A 23427-nucleotide genomic window follows, 5' to 3' on the forward strand; every position below is an offset into this window, starting at 1 on the left:
GGTTTCCACTGTAAAAATAAAGTCCTGTTGAAGCTTGTTAGTACCTTGCCTGCTTGATACAACACCCCCTCAGGTTCCCTTTTTTTGATCCCACAACCTCACACCTATCCCTGTATTATCATTTCTTGCCTCCAGAACTCTTTTGACACCTGAGTCCTTCCCTGGGGTGGGAGTGGGTTTAAATAAGGGCAGGCATATCCCTGGCGATTCAGTGCGTGCTATAAATCCCCCTTTCCCCCAGTGGACTGACTCCCTCTGGGCTAGTTATTGCAACCCCAGCTGAAGCCAAAGCTGGGGCCACTTACAGCAGGAACACCCCTACACAAGTCAGCAGAGGGAATGCCTTGCAACGGGACCGCTCAAAAACAAACGCTGCACTCAGTGCAGGGCAGAGCCTTTATCCATAGGCGCAGAGAGAGGGGATGCCTTTTGCAATAGGTGCAAAGCAGGAGCCCTTGCGGTCAATGGGAGCAGCTTTGCGGCATGGGCCCCCTTGCTGCAGGCAGGATCGCGCTCATCCCCACAGGAGAGTACAGTGCGCATGCGCCAATTTCCCCTACCCCCGGTGGAGTTTCGTTGCTGCATGAGCCGTAGGGCGACTTTCCTAGCGCATGCGCTAATTCCCTCTCTTCCCCTGGAGAGTTTCGTAGGTGCATGCGCCGTAGGGCCTTTCCTAGCGCATGCGCAGCCTGTCCTGTTCAGCGCATGCGGCGTGACCTCGGTCTCTGTGGCGATGACAATGGAAGTGGCTGGGCGTTGCTAATCTCCCCCCACCCCCCCTCCCCTTTGCTGGGCGCTCAGCTCCGGGCGGCCCCATGAGGAGGCGGCGGCCCAGCCGCCATGGGCTCGCTGAGCAGCCGGGTGCTGAGGCGGCGGGTGGCGCCCCCTTGCGGGGAGGGGGCGGACGGGGACCGGGGCAGCCGCGGAGGGAAGAGGAAGCGGGGCGGGCCCGAGGGCCCGGGCGAGAGCGACAGCGACGGGGACGGTGAGCGCGAGGAGCGGCTGCTCAACACCCCCCGCAGGTAGTGGGGGATGGGGGGCCTGGCTGCTGGGGGGTCTCATCTGGGGGTTTTTTTTTTAGGGGGTCTTGGTTGCTGGAGAGTCTTGGCTGGCGGGGAATGGAGGGTCCTGGCTTGGCGGGGGGTTCTGGCTAGTGGGGGGGCTGAGGGGCTTGGCTGATGGAGGTTTGGGGGGGTCTCGGTTGGGGGGGTCTTGGTGAGGCTCTGGCTGGTAGGGGGTCTTTGCTGCGGGGGGATGGGGGGCCTGGCTTGGGGAGATCCTGGCTGGTAGGAGGTCTTGGCTGGCGGGGGTGGAGGGATTTGTTGGAGTTATGGCTGCGGGGGGGGGGCGTCTGGAGCAAGGTGGATCTGGTTTGGGTCAGGGAGGTATAGTTATGGGGCCTTAAGGGTAGGGGTGGAGGGAGGGATTTGAAGGGTGACTGGGGAGGGTGGAAGGGTTGGTGGAGATGAAATGTGGGAAGTTGGGGCGTGTCTGAGCTGGATGGGGAGGCCAAGAAGGTTTGGGGATGTAGGAAGGGCTGAGTTTCCTCTGCTCTCTGGAGGCTTGTCACATACAAGAAGGATGGGGGGGAAGGGGCGAGGAGGAGACAGAGAAAACTAATGCTGGAAAAAGGGATTCTAGCCCCATGAAAATTGGTAGGGTGTGTTTGAGTGCAGGGGCAGGTGTTGGCTTTGGGACTTCTGTTAGCTCTCCTATTAGCTCTGGGAACATCCTGAAAACTACTTAGCTGTAGTAAACAAAAAGAAAGTAAACATAAGTCACATGACCTCTGTCAGCAACACATGGGGGGAAATGGTCTATAACTGTCTAATGACTAAGGGAAGAGAAGAAAGTCTTGCTAGCCAACTTCTGAGGTGATGCTGTAAGCAATCAAGTGCTTGACAAATATTTTCATTTTCTTTGTGGCAGAATTCCACAGCTTGTGTATGTCTTTTGGGTTTTTTTTTCTTATCCAGGAAAAAACTAAAAAGTACATCCAAGTATATTTATCAGACTCTGTTTTTGAATGGTGAAAATAGTGATATTAAGATCTGTGCTCTGGGAGAGGAGTGGAACTTGCACAAGATATATTTGTGTCAGGTAGGTGGTTTTTCTTTTTTGCAGTAGAAACTCATTTTAGTAAAATAAACAATATTCTGTAAATTTCAAGAATAGATCTGTTTTTTCTTCATCTCTTTCCTTCCCTCCAACCCCCATTTCCAGTTTCTAATATTTTTGTTTGTTTGTTTCTATGCAAAAATATAAAGCACCCTATCTTGTGCTTCAGATGCTCTTGACAACAGCTCAGTTGCCAATCACTGATCCAGCCCTCTCATCCTTGTCTAAACTGTCTAAAGATTTGTAGCCTTGTATGGGAGGTGTACATGTAATTAATGAAATACTGTAATATACTGCTAATTTTTTCAGCTAGAAAGAACAATTAATGGCTAGTCCTCTGCAGTGATAGTAAATAACTTGCATGCTTAAAACTAAGAGCATTATGAGTGAAGGCAAAATGTAAACATCTTTTTCCATCCCTTAACTTGGATGAACTTTCAGAGTCAGTAATACATTGTTTACAGCATTGTGTGAGAAATGCATATAGGAAAGCCTTTGCTACAAAGAACAGGGCTTGTGAAGAATGCTGGACTTCAAAAATTTGTCTCTTTCCTTTCTGTACTAGTCTAAAGACCTTTGGTTTCAAAAAGATGAAGGAAGTAACTGGTTTCACATTCACTATCTGATACTGTAGATTTCTGTTTCTAAGGTAGAGGTTATGCTTATCACCAGTGGTCCTTCTGCTTTGAGATTGTTGGTTTTTAAGCTTTCCTTCTCAAGATCTCAAGCAAGGAAGGAGTATAATGTGTGCACGACAGGTCAACTGATCTAAACCAGTCAAAAAATTGTATGTACCTTATTTATGAGTAAGGCTACGTTTTTAGTAAAGGTCGCGGGCAGTAAACAAAAATGCACGACCCTTGACGTGTCCATGACTTTTACTAAATATCCCTGACTAAAACTTGGGGCGGGTGGGGGTGCCACAGGTGCTAGGGGAGGGCGGTCTGGCTGCTGGGGGGAAGGGGGCGCGGGTGGCGGTGCGTGGCCCGGGACCCCTGCTGTGGCATGGGTGGGGGCAGGCTCCCTCCCTTGCTCCGCACCTCCTCCAGCAGCAACAGAGTTTGGATGTGGGAGGGGGCAGGGGGTTGGGGCACAGGACTGGGTGAGGTGGGCTCTGAGCGGCGCTTACTTGGGGGGCTCCCTGGAGGTGGCTACATCCCCCTCACTCAGCTCCTAGGCAAAGGCGTGGCCAGGCAGCTATGCGTGCTGCCTCTGCCCAGACCGCTGGCTTCGCAGCTCCCATTGGCCGGGAGCTGCTGCTGCTGGCCCAGGGGCTGCCCAAGTGCTCAGGTAGCCCCAAAGCCAGCCACACCAGCAGCGCAGAAGTCACAGAAACTCACGGAATCTGGGACTTTCATAACCTCTGTGACAGACGTGTAGCCTTATTTATGAGTAATGGTTAGGCTGTGAAAGAGGTTCGTTCAGGCTAACAGCATTCTTTTTGCTTTTAAACAACAACTTTTTTTATAAGACTGCATAACACCAGCCCCAGATATTTATAAAACAAACATATTTTAAAGTAATTAATACAGAAGATACAGTTCTTATTCACAGAATTTCTTAGAGTGACTTAATTGTAAATATAAGGTGCATGTCCCAAAGAGCTCACTAGTGAACTTGGATGCCAGTTTACTTAGAATGGAGTTATCTTTCAGTGCATGTGCATCAGCAACTAACCTGGTTCTCAGACAAATACCTAGGTGGCGAGTCTGAGTAGGATTCCTCTGGCTGACTGTAGCGGATGTCTCTTTTGTGCTAAAGCCCCATCTCCAACTTAATTTGAAGCTCAGACTTCAGTGAGCTGAAAGCAACTTCTACCTGTGGACTGAGGTACCGTTCAGCCTCGTGTTGCATTCAAACTCCAGCCTACTATTGCTTCATTCTGGAACCACCACTTATCAAATAATTCTCCCAGAGATTACTGTTGGGTTGACACCGTTATACCTGATGCTTTTCCCCTTGTGCTTCTACAAAAGACAACACTTCAAGCTGTTGTTGACTGATACATTTGTATAACAGGGTAATATCCAGATCTCTGCCAAACAGATCTTGACCCCATGGAGTCCTGGATAGGGTTTGATGTAATCAGATGAATGCATTTCATATGATGCACTGTTGGCGTGAACTGTGATTATGTTCTGTTCCAGTTTCTTAGATTTAAAATTCAGACTGTTGAGCATTTAAACAACAAAAAACACACTCCCAAATCTACAGCAGCTCTGATTAAAAGCTACTGCCGTTTCCATTATTTTGTTTTCAGATTTAATTTTGAGTTTCATATTTAGAAACTATCCATGATCCATAGTGTGAACCAATGCCTCTCAAACTTTCCAGACTACTGTACCCCTTTCAGGAGTCTGATTTGTCCTGCATATCCCCAAGTTTCACCTCAGCTTACAAAATCAGACACAAATATACAAACGTGTCACAGCACACTGTTATTGAAAAATTGCTGACTTTCTCATTTTTACCATATAATTGTAAAATAAATCAATTGGAATATACATATTGTATTTACATTTCAGTGTATAGTACTGTATAGCGAGCAGTATAAACAAGTCATTGTCCATATGAAATTCTAGTTTGTACTGATTTCACTAGTGCATTTTATGTAACTTGTTAAACCAGGCAATTATTTAGATGGAAGACATCTGTGAACCACTGGTGTAAACAATGGGGACATGAGAGGTTAAGGAGAATAAGGTACACTTCAATGGGAATTCTACTATCAAGGGATAGTATTCATACAGGTAGTGATTTGCATTGATAAGAACAGTTCTTTGCCATGGGGAAACAATAGGAGATACCATGGCTTCTTCATGGCAAAAACTGTGAAAGACAAAATTCTAGTTTGAAGTCATCATATGCAACATTTTAATTAGTATTAAAATGAGTCACCTTGAAATCTCGTTAGCCTTTAAAGAATTAAAAGTAATTTCATGCGCTACATCTGAAAATCCCCCTACGAATTTTTTGTGGTACTATTGCACAAAATCAGCAGACAAACTTTAATCAGAGGCACTGTAGTGCCTCAGTGGTTGAAATAAATTTGGACAAACATTAATTTAAGGTTCTTTTTCTTTATATCTGTGTGCTGTAATGTAAACAGTTCTATAGAAGACATATTTTTGGATAAAATATATGCAAGCAGAAAGAATAAACTCACTGCAGTTCCCAGTCAGAGGTGAAAAATTTACCTAATATTTTTCATGTAGTTCCTAAAATAATCTCAAACAGAACAGTTTATTTTTCCCTGTGGTTCTGTTGTTTACTTTCTAGAAAGGAAGAATGGTTTTGTGGTTAAAGTACAGGCAGGAGTTAGACTTGTGTTCTTGTCTTGGCTCTGCCATAGACTTCCTGTGCTACGCTGGGCAAATCACTTAATTTGTCTTTATTTTTCCAATACAGCTTTGTCATTATCTTGTAAAAGGTTGTAATATTTCTTTTAAAATCTTGATGTGGCTTAATGCGAAAGCATTTAATGTTTAATTTAAAATATTCGATGCATGTTAAATTCAAAACTTTTTTGAGAAAGTGGTGGATTTTGCACCATATTGACCATGTCTCTTAAGTTAAGAGACATCATGTAAGGGGAAATTTTGTTGAGTTGAATCTCAAAATTGATTCATGTAAGGGACTATCACCTTTAATTGGAACTAAATCAGTAGGGTTAAACTGTTTTCTCAATATTATACAGTATATCTGTAATCTTACTATTGGTGAAGCTATCACTCCACTTTTACATATTGGACAGATTGCTTCTGTGTCTTGATGACCATCTGTCAGCTTTAGCTCTCCTAGCTTGTACATTAGTTTGTGAATTTTGCCCACTAGATGGCACTGAGGTACTGAATGAGAGATACAACATACACCTCTACCCCAATATAACACGAATTCGGATATAATGCGGTAAAGCAGTGCTCCGGGGCGGTGGGGCTGCGCAATCCGGTGGATCAAAGTAAGTTCGATATAACGCGGTTTCACCTATAACATGGTAAGATTTCTTTGGCTCCCGAGGACAGCGTTATATTGAAGTAGAGGTGTATATGAATGAGAGATGTAAATTAAGTTTTTTGGCGCTGCTTGTTAAAGCACACTATTTTCCATGAAATCTAGGAGTTAGCCCAGTACATTTGGATATAGCCCACCAGTAGGGAACAAACGATCCAGTTTCTTGATTACAAAGCAACAGTGATGTATTTCTTTGCTCATAAATAGAGCGTGAGGTGGGGGAATACAGATTTGGTAAACTTTTGATTTTAGATACATATGCTATAATTTGCTGCCATCAGTGGAAATATTGGGTAACAGTGCAGAAGATATGCTATTGTACAAATAGATTTATTTTTTTAATCTCTCAGGTAAACATCACTGAGTGATAGCATCTCATAATGGGCACTCCTTCTGCTGAGATGGAAAATCATGAATCCTAGTAAAGCAGTATTTTTCACTTCATTTGGATGGAAATCTATCAAATTCTAGTTTTATATGCCTTACACTTTGTTAAAAAAGGTATATTAACATAAATGGTGTATGTGTATGTGTTTGTATGAATTTACCTACACACAAATTTTAAGATGTATGTGTGTCCTTAGTCTGAGACCACAATCTTGTAAATTAATCTGTATGTCTTGCATGCATTCTTTTTTAATTGGCTTTAAAAAAATCAATGCCTGCAGGATTTTTTGTCTACAAATAGCTATAAGTTAAATTTTGGACATGAGTACATGCTGTGGATATCATGATTTATAATGGAAAACTTTTTACAGCTTTTCTGCCTATTTAAAATTGAATTGATTGGGGAAAAATAACTTGAAAAACAAATGTCTCTACTTCTGTAAATAGAATTGAAATGTGGGTCGATGTTTGTAAATATTTCCACATAATTGGAAGAAATATTGTTAGTTCTTCTTGACATGGAAATATGTCACAATTATTCCAGCTTACTTACCCTATAACTTACTTGATTTTATCGCTAAAGATGATTAACAATTTTGGCTACAGGTTTTCATTATTTGAATGAAATGATTCCTTGTGGGTTTTTTTTTTAATAGTCTGGCTACTTTTCCAGTATGTTCAGTGGTTCTTGGAGGGAGTCTAGCATGGACATCATAGAACTGGAGATTCCTGATCAGAATATTGATATAGAAGGTAAGCAAACGCTAAATCTCTGACATCTGTTTGAAAAGAGGGTTTATTTTCAAATAAGTGAAATTGAGAACTGACAAATCAGTAAATAACCACAGTTACCCCCAAGAGAAAACATGAGTTGTTTATGGCTTAGTTTAATCTTAGATTATGACAGGAACTGTGGTGAAGGTCCAGAAACTGACTGAAGAAGCATAGTCTAAAGCAGTGATTTGAACAACATATAGCTCTTCAGAACACTGTATACAGCTCTTGTGGAGACCCAAGTGTTTGAATGAAACACCTCTTTCTCTGTGCTGTCTTGGAAAGACAGCCAGTAAAAGGAGTGTTCTTCATGGTTCTTCACTTGGGACGGATTTGAGGATATGTGTTGGAGCTGTTGGCATCCTTTCCTGGCCTCCAAGCAGCCAGGAATAAAGAACAACAAGAAGAGGTGTTCTGTTGGAGGACTTGCAGAGAGAGAGAGAGAGACACACACACAGTAATTCCAGATTGGTATCCTGACATGTTACAGTGATGGCATGGTGAGATTATAATTCATAGACATCATGCTCTGCAATGTTATGGTTCCCTGGAACTATTTGATGGTGTAAGTGATTTTTCAGCTGTTAAGATGAATACCAGTTGTTTAAACAGCAAAGTAAATAATTGTACTGTTCAGGTATTACTTCTGCTTTTCAAAAATGTGAACTGAACTGTTTAGAAAGTTCTTAAATCCTTGTGAATCAAAATATGGAATGCTCTCTCCTGGGTACAGCTTCTGTGTCTAGTTAGAACTACAGGGCTTATAGAAGTGATACATTTGACGTAAATATTTCCTAATGACCCAGTTGAAAATAATCACATTTGTGGGCGTGGGGTGTATTTCAGTAGTTATGATGTTCTGTGATTAGTCCATTGGCTTTCTTTTGATTTCACTTTTTCCAATTTAGCTTTTTTTCAAGATTAAAGAATTTAAAATTTTAGCAACAGCATAAATCAAAAGGAATCCATAGCATTTAAATATTGTGTACTTTAAATTACTAACTGTGAGATTATAGCTATTTTTCTTTAGATTTGACAATTTGTGCTTTTTTAGCTCTACAGGTAGCATTTGGCTCACTCTATAGAGATGATGTTTTAATAAAGCCCAGTCGTGTTGTTGCCCTCCTAGCAGCAGCCTGCATGTTGCAGCTGGTAAGTTTTATATAAAGTAATGGACATAGGCTGCTATGCTATCTGCATATGGTTTATTTAGATTAAAATAAAAATTCAGAGTGTAGTTAAAAGGCACACTCATGAACAAATGTTAAATATGTTCACTCTTTCTCCTAATAGATTATAAAAATCATTTTCAGATCAATCATTGGAAAAAGAGTGGGCTGCTTAATACTTATTTAGCACATATATCAGTGAAGCAGTTTTATGTAAACATAAGACTCACTTTTAGTTGAAATATAAAATTGCTTATTGAGGCTTACTCGAGGATGTAAATAGGATTAAATTACCTGTTATAACAGCATTGTGCATGTTGATGTTAAATATTTGTAGCTATATTAGTTTCCTTATTTGGAAGAGTTTGATTGTATTGTTCTGGCATATAACTTTGAAAACTTAATGTATTTATAAATGGTCTTCACTAAATTGTCAGTAATGTCCATAAAAATATAAGGCTATGCTTTAAAAACAAACTTTGAATGTTTGTGGATTTATTCACAGGATGGTTTAATACAGCAATGTGGCGAGACTATGAAGGAAACAATTAATGTGAAAACTGTGTGTGGCTATTATAATTCAGCAGGGACCTATGGATTAGACTCTGTGAAGAAAAAGTAAGTATTAACCTTTTTCTCCAGACTGTTTTTCATATGTTAATTAAAATTAAATTTTCTTTTAAAGATGGAACATTTTTCAAAATATAAATTTGACCAGTGAGTTATATATATGAGTTAGTCCCCTGTAATTTTTTAAGTGTATAAAATGGATTATGCGTGTTTTAGTTCTCCTGTTTCTACTATTTCGAAAACAGTGGGCTTCCTTTAAAAAAGTGTAGTACAGAGGATGTAAGGAATTAATTGTAAATTTGAAAAGAAGACAGGTTAACTTCATAGAAGGAGTGTAAAATATTAATGTAACTGGCTGTTCTGTTCTAATTTCATTGGATATTGGTGCTGCTGGAATGTTCAACATGAAATAAATGTAAGTTCTGAATAGTAAAGGTCTTGGAAGAATTGGGGAGCAGGGTGCTCCATCCAGGTCCTTCTTCCCCAACAACAAATGGTCCTGCAACCCCTTATGTGACATGGAGGTACTTTACTTCACCTTTTCAATTCAGATTGCCCATCCTCCCTTTGCTGTTACAGAAGATAACCTTTGAAAAGTTTCCTATTAGTGTCCTGCTTATCTAAGTAAACCTTGTGACGGGTTGGATCACAGAAACCCCCTTGGGAGCTGCCACCCGCTGTGCAAAGACTACCCCTGCTTCTGCTTTCCCTGCCAGCTCAGGACTCCAGCACCCTGTCTTGCTGAGCCAGCCACTCCTGTCTGGCTCTAACACAGATCCAGGGTCTGAATCACTTGTCCCAAAGCTGCAAGTTTACCTGAAAACAGCTCACAGTAGTGTGCTTGTCTTTAGCACTCAGATGCCCAACTCCCAATGGGGTCTAAACCCAGATAAATCCGTTTTACCCTGCATAAAGCTTATGCAGGGCAAACTCATAAATTGTTCGCCCTCTATAACACTGATAGAGAGATATGCACAGTTGTTTGCTCCCCCAGGTATTAATACATACTCTGAGTGAATTACTAAATAAAAAGTGATTTTATTAAATACAGACAGTAGGATTTAAGTGGTTCAAAATAGTAACAGACAGAACAAAGTAAGTCACCAAGCAAAATAAAATAAAATGCGCAAATCTATGCCTAATCAAACTGAATACAGATAATCTCACCCTCAGAGATGCTTCAGTAAGTTTTTTCTCAGATTGGACTTCTTCCAGGCCTGGGCACAATTCTTTCCCCTGGTACAGCTCTTGTTGCAGCTCAGGTGGTAGCTAGGGGATTCTTCATGATGGCTCCTCTCCCTCTCTGTTCTCTTCCCCCCCTTTATATTAGGGTTACCATATTTCAGCGAGCAAAAAAGAGGACGGGAGAAGCCCCGCCCTAGCCCCTCCCACTTCCCGCCCCCCCGACCTCCCAACCCTCCCCCCGTTCCTTGTCCCCTGACTACCCCCTCCTGGGACCCCTGCCCCTAACTGCCCCCCAGGACTATCTAAGCCTCCCTGCCTCTTGTCCCCTGACTGCCCCAACCTTTATCCACACCCCCACCCCCAGACAGACCCCTGGGACTCCCACGCCCCATCCAACCACTCCCCACCCCCTGACAGCCCCCCCCAGAACTCCCAACCCATCTAAACCCCTCTGCTCCCTGTCCCGACTGCTCCGATCCCTCTCCCCACTCCTGCCCCCTGACAGCTCCCCCCCCAGAACTCCCAACCCATCTAAACCCCTCTGCTCCCTGTCCCCTGACTGCTCCGATCCCTCTCCGCACTCCTGCCCCCTGACAGCCCCCCCCAGAACTCCCAACCCATCTAAACCCCTCTGCTCCCTGTCCCCTGACTGCTCCGATCCCTCTCCCCACTCCTGCCCCCTGACAGCTCCCCCCCAGAACTCCCAGCCCCCTACCCCCCCGCTCCTTGTCCCCTGACTGCCCCCTCCTGGGACCCCTGCTCCTAACTTCCCTCCAGAACCCCACCCCCTACCTAAGACTCCCTGTTCCTTGTCCCCTAACTGCCCCCTCCTAAGACCCCCCCCCAACTGCCCACCAGAACCCTACCCCCTACCTGTACCCTGACTGCCCAAAACTTTCTCCACTCCCCCAAAAAGCCCCCCCCCGTTTCTTGACTGCCCCCTCCAGAACCTCCCTGCCCCTTCTCCTGCCCCCCTTACCCTGCTGCTCAGAACAGGGTGTTGGGCTCTGTGCGAGCCGGACACGTGGCTAAGCTCCCCAGCACAACAAAACCCGGTCCCTGGCCCTGCACAACAAAACCCGGTCCCTGGCCCGGACCGGGTTGCAGGGGAGAGCTGCCCTTGTATCAGCACAAAGTGCTCTCGCTCCCGTTTTGCTACGCTGCATGGCAGTAACCGCTCCCAGTTGCAAAAGGGGAGGGCTGCACTTTGTGCTGAGACACTTGCTCAGAATGCAGGGCGGAGCTCCTCTCCAGCTGCTCCGGAGTCCAGCCCGGGACTTTCCTGCAGCCCTCCCAGCCGCTCCGGGGGAGGGGGGAAATCCCGGACATTGTGAGTGCTTTACAAATTCCCCCCGGACGCTATTTTTAGCACAAAAAGGAGGACATGTCCGGGTAAATCCGGACGAATGGTAACCCTATTTATATATCTTTTGCATAAGGCGGGAACTCTTTGTCTCTCTGGGTTTCCACCCCCACCTCACTGGAAAAGCACCAGGTTAAAAATGGATTCCAGTTCAGGTGACATGATCACATGTCACTGCAAGACTTCATTACTCACTTGCCAGCACACACATATACAGGAAGACTCACAGGTAAATACAGCCATCTGCAGACAATGGGAGTCATCAAGATTCCAAACCATCATTAATGGTCCACACTTTACACAATTACAATAGGCCCTCAGAGTTACATTTTATATTTCTAGTTTTAGATACAAGAGTGGTACATTTATACAAATCAGATGATCATACTCAGTAGATTATAAGCTTTGTAATGATACCTTACAAGAGACCTTTTGCATGAAGCATATCCCAGTTACGTTACATTCACTTATTACCGTATTTTCTCTAAAACTATCTCAGTTACATTATATTGACTTATTATCAAGTTTTTATAAAACCATATAGACTGCACAGCGTCACAAACCTCATACTTTGAAAATGTCTTAAACGTTTCTTTAACCCTTCTTAAAGTTTACGATCATTCAAATTAAAGTAGTATTAAAGAATAAGATGTATCAGAGTTTTTAGATCCAGGGAGTTTTGTATTCAGATCAGACATTCTTAAATCAACTAGAAGTTATGAAATCTATTTTAGAGTTTGATCAGTTGTTTAATAGTCCAACATGGATATCTGAAAATTATGAATAATCAACTGATTTCTTTTAATCTAGGTGCCTTGAATGGCTTTTGAATAACCTGATGACTCACCAGAGTGTTGAACTCTTCAAAGAACTCAGGTATTCAGAGTTCAATTAACTTGGGTAATTGAGTGGTTAAAATAGTTACCTCAAAATATGTAGACTAAAACATGTTGCAAGTGGCATATTAGAATATTGATGACCATTACAACAAGAACTAGGCCATAAACATTTTTTTATGTTATGGGACACTTCCAGGGTTGGCTATTTTTGTGTGTGTGTGTGTGTGTGTGTGTGTGTGTGTGTTGTATAACTTAGCTTTAAAATGTTCTCAGTTGATGTTTGACAAGTTTTTCTTTAGATATTCATGATTTTTACTTAACACTGTTGTTGTTGCATCTATTTTCATAATTTTTAAAAATAAGCCTTTTTGGTATTTGACAGTGTTTTGTTAGTGATGATCCTTAGTCCCTCCATTGTTAAGGGTGAAATTAACTTCAAAATATAATCTATAGTTTTTGGATGAGAGAGTACTTTTTTTCTGAATGCCTGCCTAGTGGCTTGTCACTTCCTTTCTTCTTCAACTCCCACCTAAACGTTTACTTTTCTTTTCATATTACCAAGATCTTGTGCTCTGAATCAGAATATTGTGTATATACTGGTGAACTAAGACTGAATCCTTTAATCTTTCGCTTATCTCTGGTCATAGGGAAGGAACCTCCTTTCCTCTTAAATTATTTTCCTTTTCCACACTGGGTCAAAACTGAAACCTTTAAAAAAAAAAAAAATTTGCAAAAACCCCAGAAAAATCCATCCCAGAATAGCTGATAGCACAATGGTTAGGGCACTCACCTTAGTAGGGACTTGTCAAGATTCAAGTCCCTACTAAGCTTGATTTGGAGCAGGGATTTGAACATGGGTCTCCAATATGCCAGGTGAATGCCCTTCTAGTCCACTCTGTCCCTGGCCCAATGAATATTTAGCTATTTATTCAAAGTGTAACAGTTTTAATAGGAGAGATTGTGGAGACCCACTCCAGATTTGCCAATACCCTGGTAATTAGGGAAACTCACCTCATCCAAATCAGGCAGAGCAGAGACTCCTATATCCCAGGTGAGTATCCTAACCACTGAGCTAATGGTAATTCTTTGTGCTCTCTGTAACCAGAAATTCCATCCGAGACTGAAAAAGCCTTCCTAGCTAAAGTTTTGTCAAAAGCAGCCCTTTTCACAAGTTTCAGTTTTGATAGCTGCATTTTCCAATGAAAAACTGCTTTGTTGGAAAATGGCCAACCAGCTATACCTTTCACTTAGCTATGGCAAGAGTGAATTAACTTCCTTCACTTTCTTCTTTGATATTACTAATTACTTGATTGACTTAGTTTTATACTTATCTCATAGTATTTTCTTTTCCAGCATAAACCTCATGAAACAGCTGATCAGCTCTTCTAACCTATTTGTCATGCAAGTGGAGATGGATGTGTATACTGCTCTCAAGAAGGTACTTGCAAAGGGCCCAGATTGTCTTTGGTGTAAGATTATTGAAGCCAATGAAGTTACACCAGGAATGAATTTAGCGCAATTTATTCAAAAATTTCGATACTTCAGTGTTGTAGTGTAAAGTAATATTCAGAATCTGAAATGATTATATTATTTTGACTTTTTGGTGTTAAAATATGCGTAGACAGAATTTTAAACTGTTTACAGATAATTGTACTGTGAAAATAACAGGGCAGTCGATCGCAGTTAACTCGTGCGATTAACCAAAAAAAATTAATCACAGTTAATCGCAGTTTTAAATCACACTGTTAAATAATAGAATACCAATTTAAATTTATTAAATATTTTTGGATGTTTTTCTACATTTTCAAATATATTGATTTCAATTGCAACACAAAGACCAAGTGAACAGTGCTCACTTTATATTATTTTTTATTGCAAATATTTGCACTGTAAAAATGATAGTAGTATTTTTCAGTTCCCCTCGTACAAGTATTGTAGTGCAATCTCTTTATAGTGAAAGTGCAATCTAGGAATATAAAATTTTATTTTATTTTATTTTTTTGGTTACATAACTGCACTGAAAAACAAAACAATGTAAAACTTTAGAGCCTACAAGTCCACTCAGTCCTACTTCTTTTTCCACCAATTGCTAAGACAAACAGGTTTTTTTGCATTTATGGAAAGTGAGAACAGGCATTTGCATGGCACTTTTGTAGCCGGCATCGCAAGGTATTTACGTGCCAAATATGCTAAACATTCGTATGCCCTTCATGCTTCAACCACCATTCCAGAGGACATGCTTCCATGCCAATGACTTATTTAAAAAAAAAAAAAATTGCGTTAATTAAATTTGTGACTGAATTCCTTAGGGGAGCATTGTATGTCTCCTGCTTTTACCCATTTTCTGCCATATATTTTATGTTATAGCAGTCTCGGATGATGACCCAGCACATGTTTTTCTTTTTAAGAACACTTTCACAGCAGATTTGACAAAACGCAAAGAAGGTACAAATGTGAGATTTCTAAAAATAGCTACAGCACTCAACCCAAGGTTTAAAAATCTGAAATGCCTTCCAAAATCTGAGAGGGATGAGGTGTGGGGAGCATGCTTTCAGAAGTCTTAAGAGTAACACTACAGAAACTGAACCACCAAAAAAGAAAATAAACCTTCTGCTGGTGGCATCTGACTCAAAGGATGAAAATGAACATGCGTCGGTCCTCACTGCTTTGGATCGTTATTGAGCAGAATGCGTCATCAGCATGGATGCATGTCCTCTGGAATGGTGGTTGAAGCATGAAGAAACATATGAATCTTGAGCGCATTTGGCACGTAAATATCTTGTGACACCGGCTTCAACAGTGCCATCAGAACGTCTGTCCTCACTTTCAGGTGCTATTGTAAGCAAGAAGTGGGCAGCATTATCTCCTTCAAATGTAAACAGACTTGTTTGTCTGAGCGATTGGCCGAACAAGAAATAAGACTGAGTGGACTTGTAGACTTTAAAGTTTTACATTGTTTTATTTTTGAATGCAGTCATTTTTTGTACATAATTCTATATTTGTAAGTTCAACTTTCAGTATAATGAGATTTCATGACAGCACTTGTATTAGGTGAACTGAAAAATACTGTTTTGTTTTTTATACTGTAAGTATTTGTAATCAAAAAAATATAAAGTGAGCACTGTACACGTTGTATTCTGTGTTGTAATCAAAATCAGTATATGAAAATGGTATTCTGTTTAACAGTGCAATTAATTGCACGATTAATTTTTTTAAGCGCTTGACAGCCCTAGAAAATACCCTTTTAATCTTAAATATATTTAATTATACCAGTGTTACTATGATTACAAAATTAATTTCTAATAATTAGAAGTTGAATTAATTACTTGTTTTTATCAGGAGCTTCATAGTGTCTATAACATTAAATTTATTGTTTACATAATATTTTATGAATCTAAAATAAGCTTATAAAAATTTGTTTTTATTTAGTGGATGTTCCTTCAGCTAGTGCCTTCTTGGAATGGACCACTAAAACAACTTTTAACTGAAACTGATGCCTGGTTTTCCAAGCGTAGGAAAGGTAAGCCTATTTGTATGGATGTAGTGTTCGTGAAAAAGGTGCTGGATTTAGAACTTCAGTGCTCAGTACATACAGCAGCAAATACAGTGTAGTTGTCTTTCAGCTCCCTCCAAAAACACTGCCCCATGTATACCAAAGAGATGCATTCATTCACTTCACCTCACCTCCTGTTCTCATTATACTGTTAAGGAGTCTTCCCTTGAACTGTTTTGGCCATGCACGTTGAATCTAAATAATTTCAGAGTACACTACTTTATTTTTGTTATTGACTTGTCTAGTGAAATTTTTGTTTGATCTTCTGAAAATTCTGGCCAAACTCTCTTGTATTTCAGTGGATAAAAACAATTTGGTCTAATAGTTTTGCCTTTACAATTATTTGAATGTTGTTAACTTCCTTGGAATTGAGAAATTTGTTGTTTCACACTAGTAATTTTGCTTGCAAAATGTAATTGGCCTTTCTCTATTTGGAGAGCTTAAGATCTTCTGTTAAATGTGTATATATTTTAGAAGACAATCGAGCAAGTTCTAGGAAACCCATAATGGTGTATGTCTCGTGTAATATTGCAGATTTTGAGGATGACATTGCATTCTTAGAATCTGAACAAGGAAGAGCATTCCTGACAGTATTCAAACACTTGAGATTGCAATACATCATCAGTGATTTGGCATCAGCAAGCATTATTGAGCGAGATTCTCTAGTACCTTCAGGTAAGAAAATACTTCGGACATTTTGTGTATTTTCTGATGAGTAGCTGGAACAAATTGTGAACTAAACTTTTGGGCTTATACCCTTGTTCCCATCCATCTGTTTTTTTATTCACTTACATACTTTTCTAAAATATTCATTGGGCTGTCAGTTATGTCAGCATGGTCAGCAGAGCTGTAAAACTGCCTTGTATGTCTGAGTAATGTAAATATTGATAATGAAACATGTAATAGAATGTAAATATTGGTTGTAATATACTTCCAGAGTCATCTGTTTCCTAGATAGAGAATTGGCTAAAGCATTAAATTTAAAGTTAGTGATGTAATAGGTAGGGTTTGTATGTAGATTAGTGTTTGAAACTGGAGGAGCTGCAACAGCTTGTCACTTTGTTCTCTAGTACCTCAGAAGGCATCTGTTACTTTACCGATAGATTAAGTTTGGAGAGAAGAAAGCTCTTGTGTTGTCCTCAGCAAGGCCGTTGGCTGTCTGTTCAGTTATTCGGTTTGCATTTTCCAGTGTGTAAAATGTGCCCAACTTCTTTTGATTTGGGGTGCACATGTGAATATTAAGAGAGAATAATCAATGTTGATGAAAGAAAATCAGGTTGAACCAAGAATGAAAATGTTAACATAAATTCTATTATAAATAGACTCCATCCTCACTCTGTTGGCACAATCCTGAGTAAGCAAATGGTCTTTGCTCCTTGCTCTGAAGCTTAACAAACTTGGGCACTGCCAGATGAACAGAAATATTAATTCTCAAAATTGGGGGCCTAAACTGAAAATGCACTGCCACCAAGCATTCAAATCTTCCAGTAGGTAGAGCTCTTGGCTCTCTAACTTCGGTTCCACTTCCCTCTTCCTTTCACTGCTAAGTTAATTGAGCGTGCCTGTTACAAAAATTGCCTTGATTTCCTCTTCTCCAACTGTGTATTGGATCCTCTCGGATCTGGTTTCCACCACCTTTACTCCACTTAAACTGTTTTCACAAAGCTTTATGATGATCTCAAGGTCTCTACTTTATCTTCACTGACCCCTGAGAATACAAAAGTGTCTAAATCTTCTCAAATCTTATCCACCCTAGGTTTTTATGATACTGTCCTTTCTGGTTCACATGCTACCTCATTATCTGTCCCTTCCATGTCTCCTTTGTCTATGGGGTTGCATGTTACTCTGTCCTAGAATCCCTCTTTTTTTTGTTACTTACTTTCTTTGGGTGATATCCTGTACTTTCACAGCTTCATTTACGATGTCTGTGGTGATGCACAAATCCACCTGTCCAACCCTTATTCATCTCTGCCCACCCAATTCTGCATCTCAGCCTCTCTGACATCTCCTTCTGGATGTTACTGAAAAGTTAGACTTAAGCAGTTCAGTTTTAACTTTTTTATTTTTCCTCTTAACCCCTCTTTACTCTCTCCATCCTCTCCCTTAGACATGACCTTCATCCCTCTTGTCACTCAGCCCTGTATACTAAGTGTCACCTTTGATTCCTGCCTCCTCGTCGCCCAGGTGTTCAAGCCATGTCCAAATCCTGCTATGTCTTCCTCCAAAACTTCTTCAGGATCTAATGTTTTTTTTCTGTCCCTACAACTAAAATGCTCTTTCAAGTCCTCATGTCCCATCTTGATTACTGTAATCTCACTGACATCCATGCTCAGCCCCATCCACTGCATACAAAATGAAGTTTCTAGCATCATCTACCCAATCAATTTGACCGAGTAATTTAATCCTTTCCTTGACTTCATCTCCTGCACTGCATCAGGTTGAAGCAATGAACTTGGCCCTACTTCCATGGCACTAACTGTGCCCCTTGTTTATTCTTTCTTCTTACTGTGTTGCCCTGTCCCTTTTACCTTGTTAGTGTTGTCAGCTTCTTCAGTCATCTCCTCATCTTTGACTCCACACCCTGAACACAGAACAAACATCTTGGACAGGATCATTCCTGAAAACTTGGTTCTTCTGTGACACCTACAAGAAGCTAAAAGGCTGATTGTGGCTAGATTTTGGGTACTTAGGAGTGAAGTACCCCTCCAAAAAAAAATTGTTATAAATATGATCAGTAACCCCTATCACCACTTCACTTAAATCTTGTACTACCTTCCCTTACTGCTTGTTATAAAAACAGTCTCTGGTTTGTTCCATCTTCATCACGCCAGCACAACCAGAGAACTGAATGTTTATCTGAATGGTCAGAAGGTGAAGCATGAAGTAGAATTGGTCTGTCTAGGTGTGACCTTAGACCACACACTGAGTTACCATTCCCACCTGAAGAAGACAGCAGCTAGAGTTACGACATGTAACAATCTTCTTAGCAAACTGGTAGGTTCGTCATGAGGTGCTTGTCCTCCAAATTTGCGGATGTCCACTCTTGCCACCTCATATTCCGTGGCGGAGTATTGCGCACCAGTTTGGAGTCGATCATCACACACCAATCTGGTGGATATGCAGTTACATGCCGCCATAGGTATCATCTCTGGCACCCTGCATCCGACTCCACACCCATGGTTTCCAGTTCTGAGCAATATCAGACGAGAGGTTGCGGCTAGCAAGTTACTGGAGAAAGTATGCGCCAACCCAAACCTGCCGCTGCACAATGACCTTTTTAAGCCACCAGCTGCACATTTGCCGTTGTCGCCCATTATGGTCTCATCCTCCACGCCAGGATGTTAGGGCAGAAACCCTCTGGCGAGAGGAATGGATAGCTGTTGTTATCCCCAACCAGTCCCTTGTCGCTGACCCTACACTTTCCCCGTCTGGTTTTGACCTGCCCCATCGCCATCACTTGGCGAGACAACTACACATGCTAAATAAATAAATACTGCTTGTTTGTTTGTTTCAAATTCATTTGAAAGAACTTTTAGAACCCTTACTCCCTTAATGACCCTCCTCTTCCCTCCATTACTTTGTCAGGATTAGTGCAGAGGAAGTTGGAGAAATCCAGTTATCCTATGGTCCTGTAAGTCAGCCTAGATAGGAAAATATATTACTAACAGGAGATGGAGCCAGGAAATTAAAGATTGCTTTGATATCAGCCCCGTATAAATGGTCTTGTACTCGCTGAGCAGTTCAGTTAAATTTTGTGTCCTGCTGGTGGAACAATTTTTCTGGCTTGATAGGATTTTATTCATCTTTGGTTTGGTCGTTTCTTACCTCTTTGTCAAAACCGATCTATACTGTTTTGCATAAATGTAACTGGAGTTGGAGAGATGCTGTATGTTAACTTTATGCCAAGAAGAACAGGAGTACTTGTGGCACCTTAGAGACTAACAAATTTATTAGAGCATAAGCTTTCGTGGGCTACAAGCCATGGCTGCTACCCTGAAACCTGTCTTTATGCCAAGACTAACCTTAGCTTTATAGTGCTGTATTTTATTGTTACTTGTGAATCTTAGTATTTTTGCTTTTAATTTTTAACATACCAAGCCATGTAATTTTATTCTTCTTTTCACAGCACACCAAATTATAAATGTAGACTTGAAGGTATCTTGATTCCTGAATGTATAATATATGGCGAGGATCCTTTCACCTTTTTATTTGCAAAAATTTAAAATTAACTTCATTTAAAATCTTTTATTTTAATGAGGTCTATTTCAGATACTGTTACAGAATTCCAGCAATTGGATCTGAGTAAAATAACTGCCATAAGTACATGAACAAGATGTCAGCAAAACATAGAGGTGCTCAAGCATGGACCACACCAGTCCACATTACTATTTCTTATCTATCATGGAGTAAGATATCTGTACTAGAAAAACCTTTTCAGCATTTTCTTGTTCATTCTAGAAAAGGGGTGGTCTGAATACAGAACTAGAAGTAACTTCTGTGTATTTCTTGTGCTACAAGAAGGAAATCTGTTTCCTGAAGTTAGTACAAGATAGGCAGCTTGTGGGGTGGTTTTTTTGATATATTGTGTGTTTTGATCTTCACTGAGAGCAAAACAGAAGGAAAACAGTATGTGTAAGAAGATTATCCTGGTTTCCTTTATTAGTCTGGTAAGAAAGATGATAGCAAATGATTAATCCTGAAGATGTCATGTAGGATGTCAAATGGATGACAACTTCTAGCATACGCTGTTCATGACTTGACTGAGCAGTTCCTAAACTGTGGCCAGGAATTGCTGAAGTTGATGTATGAATGTGTATATGACTGCAGATGGGAGGGGAATTAGTCTTTGAGAGAACTTCTTAGGATGTGGTCCAGAGTGAGAATTAGTGTGAATCCTTTACTCTCTAGTTTCGTTACGTGAAAACAATTGTTTTGTGTGAAGTCTGTTTCAAAAAACCAAATGAAGAAAGGTTTTTTTTTTTCTTAACCATGTTACAAGTCTATAAATTTTATCTTAAATGCTGAATGAAGATACATTTGTGGACTTCAACATTTATTACATTTGTAAGCCATTAGTACTCTTTACTCGACAACTATCTGGCTAGGTTGCTTTTTCTTCTCATTTTGAGAAGAAGTTTAATAAATACAGGTGATGTGTTTTGGAACAACTTCGGTGATTGGATGTCATCACTAAATTTTGAAATTATTGTATGGTACCTGAGGAGTACTTCTCAGAGTTCAGAAAATATATTTTGTAATGTAAATCTTTTTAGTTAGTTCCAGATTAAATTCTGTTTAAACAATCTTTTGTTGAGGGGGTGAAGGATATGCTACAAATTATGTTTTGTGTACCGCAAGTGTCCGGGCACAATAAGAGGAAAAGGCAGTGATGCATTTGCCACTCAAGTTTTAGAATAAAGTCTTATCTTTGCTGTAATACAAATGCAAGTCTGTTTTAACCATCTTGCTATTGTAGTTTGTCTGGTAACTTTGCTCAAGAGTTCCAGAACAATATTTTTAACTTAAAGTTCCCCTGGTTAACGCCTTTCATGTGCTAAACAAGTCATTAAAATACAATTAAAATATAACAATTAATAAAATATTTAAAAGCAAATCCTCGTTTCCAAATTACCCTTGATACCAAATTGCCTTTTTTCCTCCTCCTCCTCCTCTCTCTCTCTCTCTCTCTCTCTCTCTCTCCAGAACTCTTCCAGAGTTTTTCTTCATTTTGATTGTGGTTTCGCTGAAATCCTTTTTATAACTTTCAGTTTCCATTAATTATTTTTATTCTTTTTGGGTCCAGGCTTGCTCTCTTTTGAAGACTGAGTTTTGTCATTAAAGGTAGTAGAGTCAGTATCGGTCCCTTATCAGTCCTGAATCCTTTGTGTCTAAAATTTTGGGCATCCTGAGTGCTTTTTTCATTCTTCCCTTCCTTTTGCCACCTTTGTTTACTCCCTATTTAAATAATTGAATTTTCCCCCCAGCTCCCCTTAGACTTTTTTTACCTTATGCTTGACTTCACCTACCTGCCTCTTTGCCCCTTCTCTCATCTCTTCACAGTGGAACTTGTTCCGCTCTATATTGAACTTCGGTTCTCTCTTCTAGGTCATTGAGCTTTTAACCAGCTCTTTAATGTTTGCCTTAGAACTGTCCTGTTGTTCCTGTAAAATGGATAGCTGTAAACCTTCCTATTACTCTTACAACAAAACTCCACATATCAGTTTTCTCTAATTTTCCCAATAGTTGCATCCTTGGTCCTGTGGTTAGGGCATTGGCTTAGGGTGTGGGAAATCTAGGTTCAATTCCCTGCTCAGCCATGGACTTGTTGTGTTATCTTGGGCAAGTCACTTAGCCTCTCTGTGTCTCAGTTCCCCATCTGTAAAATGGGGATGTCATGCTTTCCTACCATACCGGGGTGTTGTGAAGATAAATACATTGAACATTGTGAAGCGCTGTGAACAGATGAAAAGCATTATATAAGAAATAGGCATTATCCTTCCATTTCCTTTTGAGTGTAGCTATATTCGAATCTTCACTGCTCTTATATTTCAGTTTTATATTCTTTTTGATTGCATAACTTTCCAATATGATCTTTCACTTGAGACTGAGACAGTGATACCCGCTGTGTAAGAGGTTGCCTCAGTACTATTGTACCTCTAAGTATCATTTTGTGATTGCATATGCTATATACCAGTAAGCTATAGTTTAACTGCATTCTAACCCCTTTGTAACATTTCTTTTTTGCATGGGCAGGGGGGATCTTTTTAGTCATATAGAAGTACTTGTGGCACCTTAGAGACTAACAAATTTATTAGAGCATAAGCTTTCGTGGACTACAGCCCACTTCTTCGGATGCATCCGAAGAAGTGGGCTGTAGTCCACGAAAGCTTATGCTCTAATAAATTTGTTAGTCTCTAAGGTGCCACAAGTACTCCTGTTCTTCTTTTAGTCATATAGTTATTTCAGAGGGGAATGGTGCTGATTTGGTAACAAAAAATGCATGTAGTGTTATAAGTTACTTTATTTTGAGCAGGGTTATTTTATTGGTACTTGCAACTTAAAATAGTTCAGATAAATCTTAAAGATGGGAATACCAGTGAAATATCAATTGACTGGATGTGAATTGGCTATTTAATTAATTAATACGAAACTTTTTCATCTCAGGATAATTTTATTTCCTTATTTTAAATGTTATATAACTATTCCCTGTCCCACATCCAAAGATATCTCCACATTTATTTATATTTTTTTAATTTTAGAATGGCTGTCCTCTGTTTACAAACAGCAGTGGTTTGCCATGCTCAGAGCAGAACAAGACAATGATATTGGGTAGGTATATTACAGGTTTTCTTTTATTTCTTATTTTGAGTAGAATCTTTCTCTGGTATAGACTCTGATATGCATAAATGTTTAGAGTTCACATCAAAATGAGAAAATTAGGCCTAAAAGAGTTAGTTA

The 23427-nt window shown here is 40.3% G+C and overlaps 1 protein-coding gene across 3 annotated transcripts in view; it reads left to right on the top strand.

The window, feature by feature from the left end:
• Positions 1 to 743: 743 nt before the first annotated feature.
• Positions 744 to 23427, top strand: part of GMCL1 (germ cell-less 1, spermatogenesis associated) — a 33377-nt gene continuing 10693 nt past the window's right edge. Inside the window, exons 1-10 of one of the 3 annotated variants that reach the window (XM_054017987.1) lie at positions 744 to 1022; positions 1977 to 2100; positions 7173 to 7269; positions 8345 to 8442; positions 8965 to 9077; positions 12388 to 12453; positions 13770 to 13854; positions 15846 to 15936; positions 16504 to 16644; positions 23229 to 23298. In XM_054017987.1, the coding sequence (XP_053873962.1) occupies positions 841 to 1022; positions 1977 to 2100; positions 7173 to 7269; positions 8345 to 8442; positions 8965 to 9077; positions 12388 to 12453; positions 13770 to 13854; positions 15846 to 15936; positions 16504 to 16644; positions 23229 to 23298 (1067 nt within the window). In that variant the 5' untranslated portion in view covers positions 744 to 840. Of the gene's footprint in view, positions 1023 to 1976; positions 2101 to 6479; positions 6631 to 7172; positions 7270 to 8344; positions 8443 to 8964; positions 9078 to 12387; positions 12454 to 13769; positions 13855 to 15845; positions 15937 to 16503; positions 16645 to 23228; positions 23299 to 23427 lie in introns of those variants that run through there. The other 2 variants (XM_054017986.1, XM_054017988.1) reach the window with 2 other exon arrangements.

Source organism: Malaclemys terrapin, chromosome 2, assembly GCF_027887155.1.
Source record: "Malaclemys terrapin pileata isolate rMalTer1 chromosome 2, rMalTer1.hap1, whole genome shotgun sequence".
NCBI classification, from domain to species: Eukaryota; Metazoa; Chordata; order Testudines; family Emydidae; genus Malaclemys; species Malaclemys terrapin.